This window comes from Argiope bruennichi, chromosome X1, assembly GCF_947563725.1.
Source record: "Argiope bruennichi chromosome X1, qqArgBrue1.1, whole genome shotgun sequence".
NCBI lineage: Eukaryota > Metazoa > Arthropoda > Arachnida > Araneae > Araneidae > Argiope > Argiope bruennichi.
In genome coordinates this window covers 47,172,333-47,191,481 of record NC_079162.1, presented here as the reverse complement: position 1 = coordinate 47,191,481, position 19,149 = coordinate 47,172,333, and the positions used below count along the sequence as shown (strand labels likewise).

The 19,149-nt window shown below is 29.8% G+C and overlaps 1 protein-coding gene across 12 annotated transcripts in view; it reads left to right on the top strand.

Moving 5' to 3' along the window:
* The window catches only part of LOC129959546 (uncharacterized), a 109,603-nt gene extending 90,667 nt beyond the window's left edge, over window positions 1-18,936 (top strand). For 9 of the 12 annotated variants that reach the window (XM_056072434.1, XM_056072429.1, XM_056072438.1 and 6 more), the window contains 6 exons: window positions 1,268-1,313; window positions 8,875-8,916; window positions 9,041-9,073; window positions 14,114-14,143; window positions 15,023-15,059; window positions 18,826-18,936. In XM_056072434.1, the coding sequence (XP_055928409.1) occupies window positions 1,268-1,313; window positions 8,875-8,916; window positions 9,041-9,073; window positions 14,114-14,143; window positions 15,023-15,027 (156 nt within the window). In that variant the 3' untranslated portion in view covers window positions 15,028-15,059; window positions 18,826-18,936. Of the gene's footprint in view, window positions 1-1,267; window positions 1,314-6,681; window positions 7,078-8,874; window positions 8,917-9,040; window positions 9,080-14,113; window positions 14,144-15,022; window positions 15,060-18,825 lie in introns of those variants that run through there. The other 3 variants (XM_056072433.1, XR_008783454.1, XR_008783455.1) reach the window with 3 other exon arrangements.
* Window positions 18,937-19,149: the final 213 nt, after the last annotated feature.

Below are 19,149 nucleotides of genomic sequence, written 5' to 3'. Positions count from 1 at the left end.
ACGTTAATTTTTTTGATAGCATACAAAAGACTAACAACAATATTTAAGAGAATGAACGCAAATATTTTTCGGTCAAGGTGATTGTAAAACAGTCGAACACGATGGTGGTAATTGTCTATATAAATTTCTATTTCCAAGAAAATTCTCTTATTTGAAGAAAATGTTATAGAAATGTTAACAATGTTATTATTTGTTAGTATATTTTTCAAATTGAAAATTTATCCAAACTGCAGTTTAATATCTTTTATCGTATGACATCCTATTTCGTTATACTTAAAAGAAGTTACACGTTTTATGTCATTACTAAGAAAATAATGCTTAATTTTATTTCCTGCCGTGATTATCGCGGTAAACTCATCGCCGCTCGCGGATGCCATCGTATGCATGTGTCTATATTTTTCAACTTTTCAGAGTGTAAGGTAACAAAATTAGTATCGGTAAGAAACAAAACACTAAGGAGAAAAAAGTATGAATTTAATTTAATAAAAGTATTTCAATAATTGTCATGAATTCTTTTATATTGTTGATGGTTCCGCTGTTTTGTAATTATTTTGACTATTTCGACAAAAGTAAGTATTACAATTTTTGTTACATTGTTCCTTCCTTCTGACTGAGATTTCTCCCGAAATAACTTTTGAAAAAAATGTGTCACTCTACATTTGTTAAGTTAAAATAAAATATCCTACTGTAGAATTAAATATATGCTAGTTGTTGATTGTTAATATATTAAATTTCATATCATGGAATTTTAAAATTGTTGTTTTCTGTCTTTGTCGTTTGTTGAAATAAATAAAAATCTTACAATTACTTTTTTCTTTTGTTATAGTCTGTGTATTTTCTGTAGGCGCTTCAAGGTCACATTTTCTATCTCGTTACTAGTTGTCTGCCTCGCAACGCTGAGGCAGATAAAAGTGTCACTCTTTTTTTTTTTTTTTTTTACACAGCTGTTAAAGTATTCCGAAGGTAAGGCATTCTCGAAACGTACTGGCGTGGGAAAAAAAAAAAAAAAGCTTTGTCGAAACCATGGCAACGAAGAAGGAGAAAGAGTGAAGAGTGAGGAAAACGAGTGTCCTTGAAACATCTACAGAAATTACACAGACTATAATTAAAGGCAAATGTGCTTTAAATTACAGTGACTGAACATCCATTTTTTTTTATCCATTGCATAAATTATTAATCGAGGTGCTTTATTAGAAAACTGACTAACGATTTCAGTGTATAAATAATTTTCTGCGTAATCCTTTAAAAACTTTTTTTTAAATTTCAGTTGGGTAACGTCTGCCCTAATAACAGATGCTTAAAACGCTTCCAAGGTAAGGAATACAATTAAATTTGCTCTTATTAAATATAGTTACTTACGTGATTCTTTGAGTGTAAGCACATTTCTCGTTTTCGCACATAATAAATTAAAAAATTAATTAAAATAGGAGAAGCAAAGAATCTTAACAAAATACCAAACTATTGTAAAATAAAAATAAAAAAGCCCTGGTGTTTTGAATAAGGATATAGAAAAGTAAAGATGCAGAATGTTGCACATCATATTGATTATAGCGAGAAGAAGTATTCCAGTATCAAATTAGTAAATTTTAACATTTTGTTTTATGTAATGTACTTCAATAATTATCTTATTTTCTACAACTATAGTTTTAGAAATAAATTTGTTATAAACTTTAAAAAAAAAAAAAAAAAAAAGAGCTTACGTGTTTTTTTTTTACTAAAAGTGCAGGGAATGGCGAAGAACCTATAAAGCTGAAAATTTAAGAAGGTTGATGAGATATTTTTTAACGGTACAAAATGCATCAGTACTTTAGTTAAAGAATTCAAAGTGTGGGGCTGAGGAGTTACTTTGCTTTACACTTGTTGCCGCTGATTGCGGCTTATCAGCGTATACAGTGGAATCAACAATTGCTAAATACTCAGTCCAAGGTCACATTCTATTGGAAATTTCTCTCTGTCATTGATAATGTATCATCGAAAATATTTGAATATTGTGATGTTTAATTTTTGAAACATCGAATCTGTTGTCTTGTATGGTGGGCCAGATAGAGTATAAATACATTTAATTTTTATTTTGATAAATGATTTCCCTGTGGTCAAGTTTATATTTTTCAAGAGTTTCTATTGCTTTTTATATGGAGCTAATACACAAAAAACATAATAAATTCGTCAAAAATTTATAAATTCACTGAAGAGAAGAAAATGACCGTAAATAATTGCATTTTTTATGAATGGGATTAAAGAGAAATATAATTTCTTTATAACAACAATAATATAATAAAGTTGTAAAAGTTATTAATTGGGAGAGCTGAAGAAAACTTTTAAGCAGGTTTATGTAAATTAAGATTTTAGCTGGTGCGTGAATCTTTTAATATATATGATTTACACATTCCATTCCAGCAGCATGCGCCATCTCCGTATGAAATTCTTTATTATGTATCAGTAACTGTCGGAAGTTAGGCTGTTTTCTCATTTGAAATCCTTTCATCGTACTATTTCATATTCTGGCACAGAAATACTTTCCAATGCTTTGAAGAAAATAGTTTCTTGGAGGAATATCCATGAACTGGCATTCTGTCGTTGACAGGGATGTGTGATATTGCTGTAAAACCTGCTTAAGATGATACGGAGTCATCTACAAGGAAATGTAGTGCTTGTGATATATATAAGATATTAAGGCTGCTTGAAGCATTAGTTCGACATATCTATCATTTGATGTAGTTTTGTTCCATATTGTAGACGCTGTACCAGATAACATCGATAAATAGAGCAAATAGGCAAAAATTGAATAAGAATTATAATGGTATTTAACATTTTGGTGAATGATTAAATATATTTTACATTATATTGGGACATTAATTAAAATTCCTTTCACGTATGGAAATACTGCGCAGTGTTATATCTAGATAGTCATCAACGAGGATTCGCCATATTAGTGAAGATAGAAAAATATGCGTGGTTGGTTGGATCTCTGTATCATCCGATCGACATACCTTTCATGGGACCTTATATTTGCACTAGTTATTACTGGCAGATATTTCTGACACGGAATCATTTGCTGTATGATTTTGCCAAAGAATGGAACTGAACCACAAAAGTTAATTAACGTCATGTAGAACTGAGGGAAATTATTTTGCATCACATGTGGTCGGGAATTTACAGATTATTTACGGTCCGGCATTGGCGGTTCGTCGGCTCAGAAATGTTTTGAGATGCAAAACATTTTCTCGATCAAATACAAAGGAAAGTAATACACAAAAAAGGTCACGTGAAAATCCAGAACTGTTTAGTTGTGATTGCCTGAATTGTGTAAAGGAAAATTACTGAAATGTATTTTTTCGATGATGATTTCTAACAAAAGAATATGAATATATATTAAACGATGCGATTCTGTCAGGGATATATGAAGGCAGAGCGGAAAATGTAAGATGGCAAATGACAGAAAATTAATTAATCGATATATAATTTGTACATGGATTTGCGGTAATAATCGATGCCGCAGCATTAAAGAATTATTCTTTAGGCTTGGAACAACTGAGAAGGGAGAATGATTAAGCCGTTATTGCTTTTTGCTTACTATGTTGTTCATATTTCCGTTGCTTTAAAATTATGTCGCATAAATTTCAATTTATGACTAGCGATACCGCTTAACTGTTTTATATTTTTAAAGATTTAATCATTTTACATAGATTTCAGAATAGTAAAAACATAAAATAATTAATAGATGTGTTTATTCATACTCAAAGCTTTTATATTTACAGGAAAAGCAAATTCTACAGAATAATTCAAAGACTATTTCTTAATAAATATTATTTAGGCAAAAAATATTTTTAAACTAGTTCATAAGTAATACGTTAAAGCGAAAAATTTGTAAAATTCATTGAGCTTTGAATTGAAATTGCAAGAGCTACTTACATTGTGTAGTGTTATTTGGATATTTCTTTAATCAGAAGTTTTGACTGGACTTTGTATTTTATTCGCCGTTCCTACAATTTTAATATTTTTATCGATATGTATAATTTGCTTTCAATTAAACTAACAAAAATAATAATATAAATATTAGCCTTCGCGTATTTTAGAATTGCTGCTTTTGAGCTTTTGAAATATAATTGCTGAAATCCTGTTTTAAAATTTGTTGAAAAAAGATTTACAATGTCTTTATTTGGATACGTCAACCTGCTGATCAATATTAAGTGAGAGTTCCTTTGGCTCAGAACTTGCTATTTCAAATATTAATTTTCGGATGAAGCATTCATTTTATATAATCACCACATCGCAAAATAAAATTCCAATTTATAAAGGGTGTACCCAAAAAAATCTAACATACATGGGTACTAAATCTTTTCTTCCAGTTAAGTTATAAAAATCTACACAATCCAAAATGTGGGTTAATGTTTGCTATAGTGGAAAATCTGAATTAAATTCTTTTTATTAAATAAATCATATCATTTTGGATGCAATTTAAGTATGTCATTGGTGTTTAAGTTTTCTCTGCTTGATTCTATTCAACAGGAATATGGTAGTTGCTACCATATAAATTTCGTCATCTGCTTTTCTATAGGATCAGATTAACATTTTTCTGTTAAAACTTAACTATCATGGTTAGGTTCTAGTTAATGAATAATTAAATATTTCTTAATTTTTTTTTTAGTTTTTAACTGTTGTATGTTCAAGCGAATAAAATATTTCCAGGTAATCTATTTAGTTTGACCTGAAACTATAAGCTTTCTTTTCAATTAATATATCCATTAAATGATCATTAGGTGATTTTCTGATTATATCACAATTTTCTATCAACAGAAAATTGTGTTATTATTATTTTATTGTAATTTTAAAGTTCTGAATCGTTCAGTAAATAGGAACTGAAAAGATATGACATGTTTTTAAACATTTAACAACTACTTTAAAATGTAGGTTTAAGCTGTTTTTAAATGTAGGTAGCAATTAATCTTTTATATATCTAATGTATACGAATTTTAACTTATTTTGAGTATTCTCTATTAAATATAGTTGATAATTTTGAAGAAACATGTTCTAATTAAAAACAACGGTGTTAATTTTGTTAAATATTAGAATTATTTCTTCTTATGTTAAGTATCAATTGTGTTTATCAAAAATGATGAAATTATTTTTATACAATTATTTTAAAAATCGATTTAAAAAGCAATGCAGAATCATTCTAGACATTCATGTGAGTATTTATGAAAAATTATTTCATTTTATAAACAATATTTTCAGAATTATAACAAACTCAGAATTTTATTCTATGCACATTTTATAAAAATGTTCAAGTACAATTTTCGATTGTCACTTGATAAAAACTTTGATAAGAAATATAGAAGAGGATTTTCATGAAAAATGAAAGATAATTACGGCAAGCAGTCAAATCTAATAATGTTAATACAAAATCCCAATTATTGGAATCATCAAAAACTACCGTCTGCACACTACATTGAGTAGTCTAACGCTAACACTATCTTAGGCATAATGATATTTTAAACTCTTAATTTAATCCAAATTAATTTCCAAAACTTTATCTTAAGAGAATATTTTACTATGGGCTAAATTATTTCCTGATCTCATTCCACGTATGAAGCTGTGTAAAAATTACTGCGCAATCAGTCTACGTATCAAGTGAAAATGATACTTTCGGTGCTCTTGTCAAAGGTCAACACATGTATGCTGACGCTACGTGGCCGGAAATCCCATGTTATATAAGACTAGTGATCATTTGTTTCGTTCCCTTTTTCTTACTTCTGCTTTTGTGCCGCGCTGCACCTTCTTGTAAATAAATCATGTCTGTCTCCCGGGAGAGAATAAAATGAAATTAAAACTACAACGTCTCTTCACTGCTTGTCAAACCTGCATTCTGCTTCAACCAAAATAAGCTCTCTCTCTCTCTCACACACACACACACACACACACACATATAATATTACAGCTCGGAAAATACTGCTTATAAAGAGGAATAAAATGCATTAAGTACTTATGTGAATGTCAGAATAATAATATATTCTGGTTTATGTAATCTGTTTTATGCTTTCTTTTATGTACTTATTAAAACGAATTTTAAGCTAAAAAAATTGAAACATTGAAACAGAAAATTGAAACATTCGAGATGCCTCGCTGGTGTGTTAGAGCAAATTACTGAGCATGGCAAAAAACGGCACATCGTTTATTCAAGAGTAATAAGGAAACGCTGAATTTTCGAGACTAGTAAAGAAACGAATTTATTGCTCATTTTCAAAGGTCCCAAGAAAAAGGGTCCGAACTAGAAATCCGAGTTGCAGAAATCTTTGAAAATTATCCTGAGAGGGATATCCTTCATTCTATAAAGGGCAAATTGCTTGAAAAGCTCCAATCTATATATCCATCTGTATCTGCATTCTTCATTGTTATTATTTTCCGATAATTTTCTTGGCTCATTTAACTCTGTGGGAAAAAATAATAAAATAGAATAAAATTTAAAATTAAGTTTTTTATTATGAAGCAGGAAGATCTGCGATTTTGCAGGCCTTAATGAGAGGTCTGCATATTGGCAATATTACCTCCATGTATGTCACTGTATTCATCCATCATTGCATTCATCGCATTAACTCCCTGTGAATCACAGCATTCATCCTATTCATCATGTTTGGTGAAGTTTTGCAGCTTTTTTAACCTTAGCCCCTTTTTCCTTTATAGTGAGTGTTTCCCAGTTTCTGGCTGGAAAATGTGAACAATAACTTCTAAAAGCTGTCTAATTCTTTTCCATGACATTGTGCCTGGATTTCAGGAATGAGATGTGCTATCTTCAGTACTACAATAATCTTCATACAAGATGGTGCTCTGCTCCATGTTGCAAGTTCAGAGGAGGCATTCCATTTGTGTATTTTTGGTAAAGAACGAATGATATGTAGATTCTGTAGAAGCAAGTGCTCTCCCTTTTTCCCCTGTCATCAATTGTAGTTTTTCCGGTAGATTTGTAGCTGGGTGTCAATTAAAAACCTTGTGTAACATTACTGTCTTATCACAATGATAAATGTAGGCAGGCAGGACTTGGATGAAATCTACCAGATATGCTACACTTATCTATCACAGGTATTGAGATTTATGAATATTAAGTGCCCTAAGAGATAATAACACTTATTGCTTATATAAATTAGTCTAATTGAAATTTTTTCTGTCATTGACATCAAAAACTCTGCTTTGAAGGCTTTCGAATTCTGTCCATTTTTGTTATAATAATTTTTAAAAAAACGATTACTCTCTGAACCCATTCTTGCACATAATAATACTTTATTGTTGTTTCTTACGGCACTTGCCATGGACAAGCCCGCTGTTACGAAGACAGCGATTTAAGCCGAAAGAGCCTCTTATTTTCATAGTAGCGCCAACTAGGGCCAAGAGTACGACTTAGCTACTCACGCATCACTCATTCGCTTGCACAATCCCTTTTTACAGGAGGGAACATTCACACATCCCACAGATAGAACAACGGAAGAACAACCATGCCCAATCCAGGACTCGAACCCAGAACGCCCATATAGCGGGGAAGACGCGCTACCCCTATGCCAGGACGCCGGCTAATAATACTTTAAAACCATTCATTCCTCTTTAATGAATTTTTGAAAAATTTGTTGGCAATAGCATGGGTCGGTTTTTTTTTGTTTTTTTTTTTTTTGTAAATATTAAACAGATAATGTGCTTTAATACCAGTATTTTGTTTTTTAGCCTGTTAAATCATAATTAATTTATCAGTTAAACAATATGTTTGTTCTTCTGATTTCTTTGCTCATTTTTTAAAATTAAAATTGACAAATGCAAGAAAGTAAATTAAAAAATTCTACGATTTTTTTAATTTAGTGTAATTTTTTCAATTGTATTCTTATTTCATTGTTGTATTAGTGAGTGCAGGTTTTATCAATTTGACCATAGAACGATTTTCTAAATATAAGTAATTATCTTTTTATTTCTTTTGTTTTCTTTTTTTCCTCTGTTTGTTTTTTTATCTTTAAAAAATGTAACAATTATTAAAAACAAACAAATTTTAACTTTCATGATTCACTGCATGTGCGATTAATCACAAGCCTGGTTTCTCCGGGCGTAAATGCACGTTGAATACTTAGGACAGAAGGCGGTCGCCCTCAAGAAAGTATGATCTCACTGCAGGGTTCGTCTTTTTTTTTTTTTTTCTTTCTTTCTTTTTGAATATTGATAACTTACTTTAAAGAGAAACAGGCTAATCAAAAGACTTGAAATTGGAAGCTCATGAGCTCAGAATTTTAATACAAAGTTTATATTATGGACCTATTCCACTAAATTTACATCGTAGTTTTGATAATTTTTTATACACAATCTGGAAATGAATGTAAAATGTTGGCCCTTTTAACATTTTGTTTTGTTAACAATGTTGTGGCTTGAATCTGATTGAACCCTTAAAATAAATAATGATATAAATTCCAATTTATCAAAATTGGTTGCAACGAAACAGCCTGAATAATGGCACTAATCCACATCAAAAATAATATTTGCTTATACGCATTACTATACATTATTTATTATTATAATAGAAAAATTTAAGTAATTAATGTAACTGAATAACATAAGCATAACATATTTGATTATAAATACTCAATTTCGGATGCATTGATTTTTAATCGGAAAATGATTTTACGATGGTACATATGCTTCCTGTTCTTATTTATGATGTGCGAAATTTAAAATTTCAAGAATCTATATTATAGATTAATAAGGCGGCTGAACTTGAATGACATGTATCTTTTCGCCTATGAAATCGTGCCTGATTAAACACTATTATTTTGAAATTGTTTGCGTATAGAATGATCATCTCTTATTCTATAGTTTATAGTCTAATTCCTTTGTAATATTTTGCAGCGATTATTCAACTAGCTGAGCGTTTAGCAATTAGAGCTAAAAGTAAGTAAATATATCACATTGTTTTTATGATTAAACATCAACCTGGAATATTAATTTTCTTTTCGTTTAAAGTATTTGTTAATAGAACTCATTGTTTCCAATTGACTTTCTTTTTTTTATATAGAATCTGCTGAAAGAAGAATCACTACGATAAGACGTAAGGAATTTTTTATTCTCTATATTATTTGCACGTTTTTGTTACATAACATTCTTAAATTTCACTTTTTCTGGAAAATATAATGAACTGTTCACTTCATGGCCTTATTGTGTTTCTAGGATTTCGAATTATGCAAAGGCCGCTAATTTATTTATTCATAAATACTTCGGAAATATTAGCAAATCTCTACATAAAATTTATATTTAATTTAGATAGTATGTCGAAATTATTTATAGTGGTTATAATATCTTCAGAGCAAATATTGCTATGCCATTAAAATTTTGATAAAATTAGCCACAACTGTTAATCAGTCGTAATTGTAAATAATGCTTTATATGTAAAATAATTATATGTATGTATATGTAAAAAATCAAATGATTAGCGTTTTAAAGTGTAATTATTTTTCAAATTTAATTTCAAACTCAAAAACTGCCTGAAGTTTCAAGTTTGCACTTTCTTTTGGCTTTTACCACGCTTCGCAGGTTCTAATTTCTCAACTTTAAATATGTAGTGTTGAGCTTCTGCATCATGTGAAAATTCCATGCTTAAAAGAAATGCCTGCTCAACTATTTTTCACGAAAACCCCGTTCTTGAACGTATATGAATTTCGAACTCTTTTTCATGTTCTCTTCTTTCAACTTCACCTTTGGTTTTCTTATTCTGGCAATCTTATAATCTTCTGCAAGGCCGGCACCGGTTTTTGTGCCATAGAACGTCAACGTACATTCCGTTGCATTCCTATCTACAAAGAACTTCCAAAAGATGCAACTGTTGCTTGATGATAAAGCCATGAAAAAAAGATTACGCTAAAGGCAATTTCCTCCTGACCATTTCAACAAGCCGATATATGTATATGGGGGGGGGGGGGGTCTTCTTCAGTCGTAGGCTGTGTCTAGTGGATTTTCTATTCAAAAAAATATTAACGAAATGAAAAATATTTATTATAAATTGGAAAACTGAAAAATATTGACAAAGACTATTTATAAATTGAAGCACATAAGTTTAACAAGAAAGAGCTGAAATAGTGTTATAAGCCTTTTGCACTAAAACTTGCAAAAAGTTAGTGTAAGTTGCAAGTGATTGATAGTCCAGCGGAGTTTTAAATTTTCATAAAATAATTTAGTGAGCATAGCATCTCGCTATTACTAAAAAGTAATTCTTTAGATACGACATAAACATTTGAGCATGATTTCCATACATAATCTTCTCCACTCTATATCAAAATTAAATAATTTTATATACATATTCATTTGGTGAGGTCTCTATTTGCTTTTCACTTCTGCTTATTTTCGACCCTAAACTGTCTATACACTAGCGTTATTTCGTATTTTTAGGACACATATGATGAGCATATGAAAAAAATATCATGGCTCAGGCACAATTTACTCTTTCTTAACCATTAAAATAATAGAGGGAGGAAAAATTAGATATCCTAGGCTCTTCGTGGTTATATTCTCAGTTGAGGCAATGTTTTTGTAACATTTGAAAAAAAGTTTTATTTATTCGAATATTATAAATTTTTAAGTACTTATATATATATATATATATATATATATATATATATATATATATATATATAATATGCACTGAGGTGACAAAAAGTCACGAGATATCTCCTAATAACTTGTCGGGCCTCGTTTTACATGGCGAAATGCAGCAACTAGATGTGGCATGGACTCAACAGGTTGTTGGGAGCTTCCTGCAGAAATATTGAGCTATGCTGCCCCTATGGAAGCCCATAATTGCAAAAGTTTAGCCGCTGCAGGATTTTGTGCACAACCTCACGTTTCGATTATGTCCCACAAATATTCCGCGAGATTCATGTCAGGCTATCTAGGCGACCAAGTCATTTGCTGGAATTGTCCAAAATGTTTTTCAAACTAATCGCGATTAGTCTATCCCGATGACATGGCACATTACCATCCATAAAAATGCAATCATTGTTTATGCTTGAAGTCCATGTATAGCTGCAAGTGGTCTCCAAATAGCTAAACATAGCCCTTTGCAGTCAATAATCGGTTCAGTTGGACTAGAGGTATACCCATACCCAGTCCATTCCATGTAAAAACAGCCATTACCAGCTTGCAGAGTGCCTTGTTGACAATGTGGGCACATGGCTCCGTGGAGTCTGAGCCACAATCGAACCCGACCATCAGCTCTTACCAACTCAATTCGTGATTTTTCTGACCAAAGGCATAGTTTTCCAATCATTTAGTGTCCAACCAATATGTTGCTATCCCAGGAGAGGCGCTACAGATGATGTCATGCAGTTAGTTAAGGCACTCAAGTCTACGTTCTGCTGCTATATTCTATTAATGCCAAATTTCGCCACACTTTCTTAACCAACACTTCCGTTGTACGTCCCACATTGATTCCAGTCCTTATTTCAGGCACTGTTGCTTGTCTGTTAACCCTGATAATTCTATGCACACGTCATTTGTCTCCATCTTCAAGTGCATGCGGTCGGTCACTGCGTTGTCCATGGTGGGAGGTAATGCTTGAAATATGGTATTCTCGGCACACTCTTGGCACATTCCCTAACTATTTCCTAAATGGATGTCCCATAAGTCCAGCTCCAATTACCAATATGCTTTTAAAGTCTTAGTTGCATTGTGAGATCATAATCACGTTAAAAACCTTTTCATATGAATCACTTAAATATGGATGAAATCCCTGCCATTGTATTGTCCGTTTATACATTTAGTACACGATACTACAGCTATCTGTATATTTGTATATTGCTCTCCTATGATTTTTGTCACCTCAGTGTGTGTATACATATAACTTTAACTGTCATAATTTGGTGTATTCTTTCAATTGCGAGGTTTCGAATAAATTATCCAAATATATGAAAACACTTTGATATCAGTCGAGGCTCAGAATAAAAAGTTACAAAAATAAAATCACATAGTCTGTATTGAGAAAAAGTGCCCACGAGTAAAAGGTTTTTCTTACACTCTTCTATAAACACTTATAGTTTAATTTTTTTGTCTTCAAAATTTACTGATATATTAAAATTCAATTTTATTGATTTAGACCTTTTCCCCATATCTCTGATTGGTGTTCGAACGAGTCTTTCGTTGTCTTTTTTTTCAGGGTAATATATATATATTACGAAAAGTTATTAAAAGGCTGAAATCATAATGCATTTGAATAATGACATATTTATTAACTTTCATTAAGCTTTCAAAAATGTACAGATAATATATTGATTGAAGTACGTAAATTAAAAATGGTTACCACGGCACCAGGGAAGCCTGGAAAAGCGGAAAAATACAGAGAATTTAAAAATCACCTAAAAAACAATGAAAATGCAGGGAAATTAGAAAATTTCCATACAAACTGGAAAAGTACAGGAAATTCAAATTTCTTATTTCCTTTTTTTTTTTTTTTTTTTTTTTTTTTCATCTAAAGGGCCAACTTCTAAACTTTTTAAGATCCTATCCGTAGCTCCAAAAATGAAACACCATTCGCGACTGTGTAACCGGAAATTCAACCCTTTTCTATTCACCCCCCCCCCCCCTCTTCCCTTTATCATGTAGATGATTCCAATTTCGATTTGAGAGACGGTTGTTCTTTTTTGAGATTTCCGAACTGCAGCTAAAGAATATGCGACAAACTTTTGTAACTGCGTGAAAGAATAGAATACGTTTCTCTGACGGATTAACAGCATTCGATTTGATGAAGCAAGGCGGTGATGTTTAGTCTGCCATTCTTGAGTTTATTGAATGGTTTGTTTATTATTTGAGAAATTGTGAGCATATTTAGAGCAGATTAGAGAAATTTTTTTCCCAATGAGCAGCTCAAAATCCAAATTTAATACCGATTCTACGGATAAAAATTTCACTCATGACTTTGCCAAATGGGATAGACAAATTTCGCTAAGTCCATTTGCTACTTGCCGCTCGCTTTGTCTGAAGATAATAAGTTTAGATTGTATGAAAAAGCAGGCACTAATAAATTAGAAAATTAGAGAAATAAATAAGAAAAAATAAGTACTAATTTAAAAAAGAAAACGCTTTTAAGTGTTTATTAAAAAATAGATTATTTCTTGAATCGAAACTACGGAAGCCGAAAAAGAAACCTTTAAAACCTGACGCACGAAAAACAATTAAAGCAGAGTTTAAACACTCAATGAATAATATTAGAAAAAAAATCTTAATCGTCGATTAAATAAAAATTAAAATGCAGTATAAATTTGAATAGGATACCTATTTAATATAAGCTTTTCTGTCTGCCCCTCGTATTTTAATCATTTCTGTAAAAGCAAGAGTTGATGTCTATGTTAATCAATTTATAGTAATTTTTTTATATTTGTTTCTTCCATTTAATTTGTATGTAGAAGTAATTAAAGTGTTCGTTGATTTTAAAAGTTTGCTTTAATTATGTCATTTGTATTCTTATTACCATAAATTGCAATTAATTACTGTATTGATTTTGCTAACTGACATGTTACGAAAATTTTTGAAATATATGTGATGAATTCACTCCTCTGTTCTTATTGGACAAATTCTAAAGTCTTAAACATTTTTATGGGAAGCCATCTATACAGCTACGTTATTTTTTATACTCAGTGGAAACAAAGAACATTCTGTGGTGGCTCACTGCTTTGATAGTTAATCACTAAAATTTTAAACATTTTAACTTATCAAAAAAATCTGCTGGTTTCTTCATTTGCAGAAAATTAAGTTTCGTGTTTAATCGTTTGTAATGTTTGATTTTAATATGTTTAGTGAGAAGGTAGGAGGGTTTAGGATCACTAATTTTAAGAAAATATTTGTAAATATTACTTGCATGTTTAAAATATATGTCATTAAGAACAGGGTGGTTTTGCATTAGATTTATGATATTTATCTAAAACAAGCATTAGACCTCTTCAGTTTTGTTTACACATTGGAAATATTCACTGCAGTTAGGATTAATCTATTTTTTTTAAAAAGCATCATGAATTAAGAAAAATATTTGTATCTTTATATGTAGAGTTTTGTTTCACCTTCTCTTGTTTATTGAGCTTAGAATTTCATTTCAATAATATTATAGGTCTCCCCAGGGGAAATGGATATGTGACAGGTATGGATATCTATCAAATTCTATTAAAGATTCAACATTATTATTTTGAAATGTCACAATGAAAATTCTCGTTCTTTGTTTTTTATTTATTCATTTTGAATACCAGTAAAATATATTTCACTAATTAAAAAGTACTGCTTGTTACTTTATATGCAGAATATTTGTGTCGCGTTTCGAGGTCTATAATATATATATAGAATAGAATATGTATATTGAATAGAATAGAAGCTCTATAATATATTGCATTTATCTACGTTTTTAATATTTTTAGTGAGAGAGTCGAAGAATTCAAGATATCTAATATTAAGAATAATTTTTGTAATTCATCTTATGTTTAATCCATATCATTTTCAAAATACTCAAATTTAAAAAAAAAAAATTACACTCCAATAATATGCAAATAAATCTTGCTTATCACCATTTGTAAAACTCATTTTTATTTATGTTTTATTGAATTACATTTTCGAGTAGAAGAAGCTGATTTGTAATGTGTAAAAGTTTATTTGTGTCCGTTGTGCGATGATGTGTAAAAATTTATTTGTGTCATCCTATTTTCCGTTTTGTGCGCTCTTTATTCGTTGTCATTTTGCTTTGTGATAGTATTTTAAAATGGATTTACAAGAATACTTTTATATATAATTAAGAATCGAGGGGTTTTTTTTTGTGTGCATTAGTTTTGTCTTTAATAGGATATTTCTGTAAAGTAATCATTAGAACTATGCTGTTTTATTTATTTATTGGAAAGATTCTCTTCAGTTATATCTAATCACTATTATTTAAGAACCATCAAGAATTAAAAAAAAATATTTGTATCTTTAAGTGTAGATTTTTGTCTCGCATTTTATTGTTTATTGAATTTATTTTCTATTTTAATAATAGTTTAGGATCACAGGATGTCGGCCCCATGCCGCAGAAGGTAAGGAAATTTACATAATTTTATTAACGATTCAATATTAATCTTTCGAAATCTTTCATAGCGTAAAACTTTTTATTTGTAAAATTACCATTTTGCTTGCCATTGTTTATATATCTTAGTTCCAGAAATTATCATATAATCATTGATACTACAAACCTCAAAATATTAGAAAAAGAAGCTTTAAAAAATTTGTCACTTAAATCAGGACTGATTGTTTTAAACCAAGTTTTTTTTATTAGTTCTCTAATACTTGGTATTTCAATTTTGAAATTGGTAACTGATTTTTATTTGTAATTTTTTGCATTTAAATTGTAAAAGGAAAGTATCTGCTATTTGTTACCCGAATTTTTATGATCAAATTAGTATCTCACATCTAGCATTACTTGTAATAATAAAAGGATTTTAAAATATTTATTTATTCAATTCTAAAGGCATAAGTTTTTAATTAGAGGAAGTAATATCATACGATTTCTTTAAGAAAAAAAATTTGGAGATCCTTTTGTTTAAATCTTTGGTAAAATATATACTATTAGGTACTCAAAATCACAGTATTTTTATATTTATGCTGCAACATGTAAATCTAGTACTAGTGCAGATAGCACTAATTAGTTATTGAACTATTTTAAAATTCTGGTGAAGGATCATAATGAATTTTTCTGTATAGCATACTTTAATTTGTGTTGCAAAGAGTCATTTTTAGCTTTCTTAGAATTCTTTTGCAGTTTTAGAAACAACATATTTTGTTAAAAAACTCCATTATTTTTTCCATATAAGAAATGCCATATATTGTATTAATAGGTTTTTTTAGAATGTTCACTCCATTTTTTAAGAATTAAATTTCAAGAGATTCTTGCTTCTAAAATAACTCGTAAATGTTTTTTTTTAATAATGTGTATTGTACTCATACAAAGATTCTTAGTAGAGAGAAAGTCAGAAACTAATATGTTTAATAGCCGTAGGCGAGGGAAGCATTTTAAGCCAGGTAATTATTTCATAGTTTCTGTAACCACCTGTGTTCGAAAAGACATCTTAATCATTAGTTATAAAAAAATTCAAAATAAGTAATGATTTGATTGCGTTTCTTATTTAATTAAAGCTTTTATGTCTGCACCTCATATTTTAATAATTTCTGTAAAAACAAGTGTTTCTTTCTGAGTTAATAAATTGATAGTAATTTTTTTATATTTTTCTTTCATTTATTTTGCATTTAGAAGTAATTAAAGTATTCATTAATTTTGAACAGTTTACTTTCATTACGTCATTTCTATTCTTATTACCATAAATTTCAATTAATTACAATATTGATTTTGCTAATCGACATATTATTAATATTTTTTAAATATATGTGATGAATTTACTCCTCTGTTCTTATTAGATAAATTCTAAAGTCTTAAACATTTCTATGGGAAGCCATCTTTACAGCTATGTTATTTTTTGTACTCAGTGGAAACAAAGAACATTCTGTGGTGGCTCACTGCTTTGATAGTTAATCACTAAAATTTTAAACATTTTAAATTATCAAAAAGATCTGCTGGTTTCTTTATATGCAGAAAATTAGTGTCGCGTTTAATCGTTTATAATGTTCGATTTTAATATGTTTAGTGAGAGAGTCGGATGGTTTAGGATCACTAATTTTAAGAATATATATATAAATATTACTTATATGTTTTAAATATATGCCATTAAGAACAGGAGGGGGTTGCATTAGATTTATGATATTTCTCTAAAACAAGCATTAGACCTTTTCGATTTTGTTTACACATTGAAAACATTCACTGCAGTTAGGATTAATCACTAATTTTTAATAAGCTTCTTTTTTAATATTTGTATATTTTGAATATTTTTTAATATTTGTATTCTTATGTGTAGAGTTTTATATCACATTCTCTTGTTTATTGAATTTATTATTCCATTTCAATAATATTATAGGTGCAGGCGTTGTATTATTAGAAAACTTGTTTATAATGATATTATAGGGGTATAGAATAAATATTGTTATAGACAAGATATCATTTCCCAATAGTTGAGCATTTTAGTATCAAATATTGATTAAAGTATGCTATGTAGAAATGGTGTAGTTTTATTGCTGCTATAAATTTAACAAATACTCACGGATATAAAATTATTTAACAAATATTTTTAAGAATTTTAAATTTAATAATTTAGTTTACATTACTTTTATACAAACTTATGTAATTAATAATAGATAAAAAGAGGAGAACCATCCATTCACGAAAAAAGAAAAGTATCCATTGCCAGCCTGGAAATCGTTGTTGCCTCACAACAATGCGAATTTTCTTGCTTTATCAGAAATTTTTGGTCCTTTAATAGACGAGTTTTACGCTCTCATCTCGTGGAAACATACTATTGTAGCTTTGTCAACATTATTTCAACAATATCTAGTTTAAAGGTGACCTCTGCTACCACAAGCCCCGATTTTTATACAGCTCGCTTCCCCCAATTACTCTGCTATCCCACATTCCTAACACCCCCTAGACCATGGGATGTCAATTTCAAGACGGAAAATTTCGCGATTTCAAGTACGAGCTTTCTAGAGAGGCGCATCTAAAAAGTGATCATGGCTTGCGATAGGTTCAAAACATATTAAATAAATCTGCCTGCTCTAAAGAAAATACCACTAAGTAAAGTTTATCATTATCCGCAAGTTCCAATGTTATTCAAATAAAAATAAAATTAGTGCAGTTGCTACAAAGTGAAGAATTGAATAGTATTGATGCTATGGAGCAGATACAACCGAATCATATATTGTGAGAATATATTGATTCTGATAATAGACAATACTGGAATCAATACATACCATATGTCAAACTTACGGACAAAAAAAAAAAAAACTAGTAGATGTAGCTATGAGATATTTTATTTCAAAGCGTGTCTCAAAGACTCCGAAACAATATTTTGAATCCATTTCTCCATTCATTGAAAATCCGTGTTTGATAATAATTCATATACAGCGAATTTGAATTATTGCATGTGTATGGTCTCAATCAAAACGTTTTTTAACTTAAAATTCTTTTCTGTGTATATGCAGAATTTTAAGATATCAAAATTTAAAAAAAAATGTGTAAGTAAAATGTTTTTGCATATTCTTTTTAGTAATTATATATAAATGAATGGCAAAGTTAAAATGACATCTGTTAAATAGTAAGAGGCTTTTTCCATCTTCATAGTGGCTTCGCATCTTGGCACAAATATCTGCATGTAGTGGCAATGAAAAAGAAGGTTATCCAATGCCCATGTATTCATATATCCTCTCTGAGTGTTATTATACTATCTGATCGCGTAGTCTCCTAAAAAAAACATCGCACGTTACATCAGTGGCGTAGCGAGGACAATCGACGCCGATTTAAAATGTTTTCTTCCCTAATCCTCGTCAGTTGCTTAAAAAATGCAAATAGCGTCCAGGACATGGCATCATTTTTTTCATTGAATATTACTTAAATATTAACATGTAAAATTATTTCCATCTTTGAAAAAACATATGGATGGAAATAATATTTTACACTTGTATAAAGAAATAAGTTTCCGTTCAAGTCTCAAATGGCTAGCATTTAACTTCTATCGTTTCGAAATTAATCACTGAAAAGTGCTGTCAAATCTCAGGAAAAAATAATGATTTCATCTTTAAATCTTCAAATTAATTCTTCGACATAAGTAGCTTTGAAATTAATGATTATTTTTACATATTCATATCAAATGTATTAAATATTTTATAAAAATATATTAATGTATTCTTTTTTTTTTTCAGTCATCTGCCATAACGAAGTTTCATATGTTTTCATCATTGTTTGTTTATCGGAGGTTCTAAAAAATCTAATTATATTTTGTGAATTTTTAAAATTTTAAAAATGTAATAAAATTTGTGGTCATGGTCATGGTTCTTTAAGTCAGCACATTTATTACACATGCACAAATACATATCTAAGAAAAACGAATAAAAAATTACACAGCATTTTCATTTCAATATCATAGACACACAGCTACATTTTCAAGTCCTCAAAGGAAGGAAGAATGATTGGGCAGAGGGAAGCGTAATTACGAAGATATTCATCCTCGCACAGATTCTGCACAA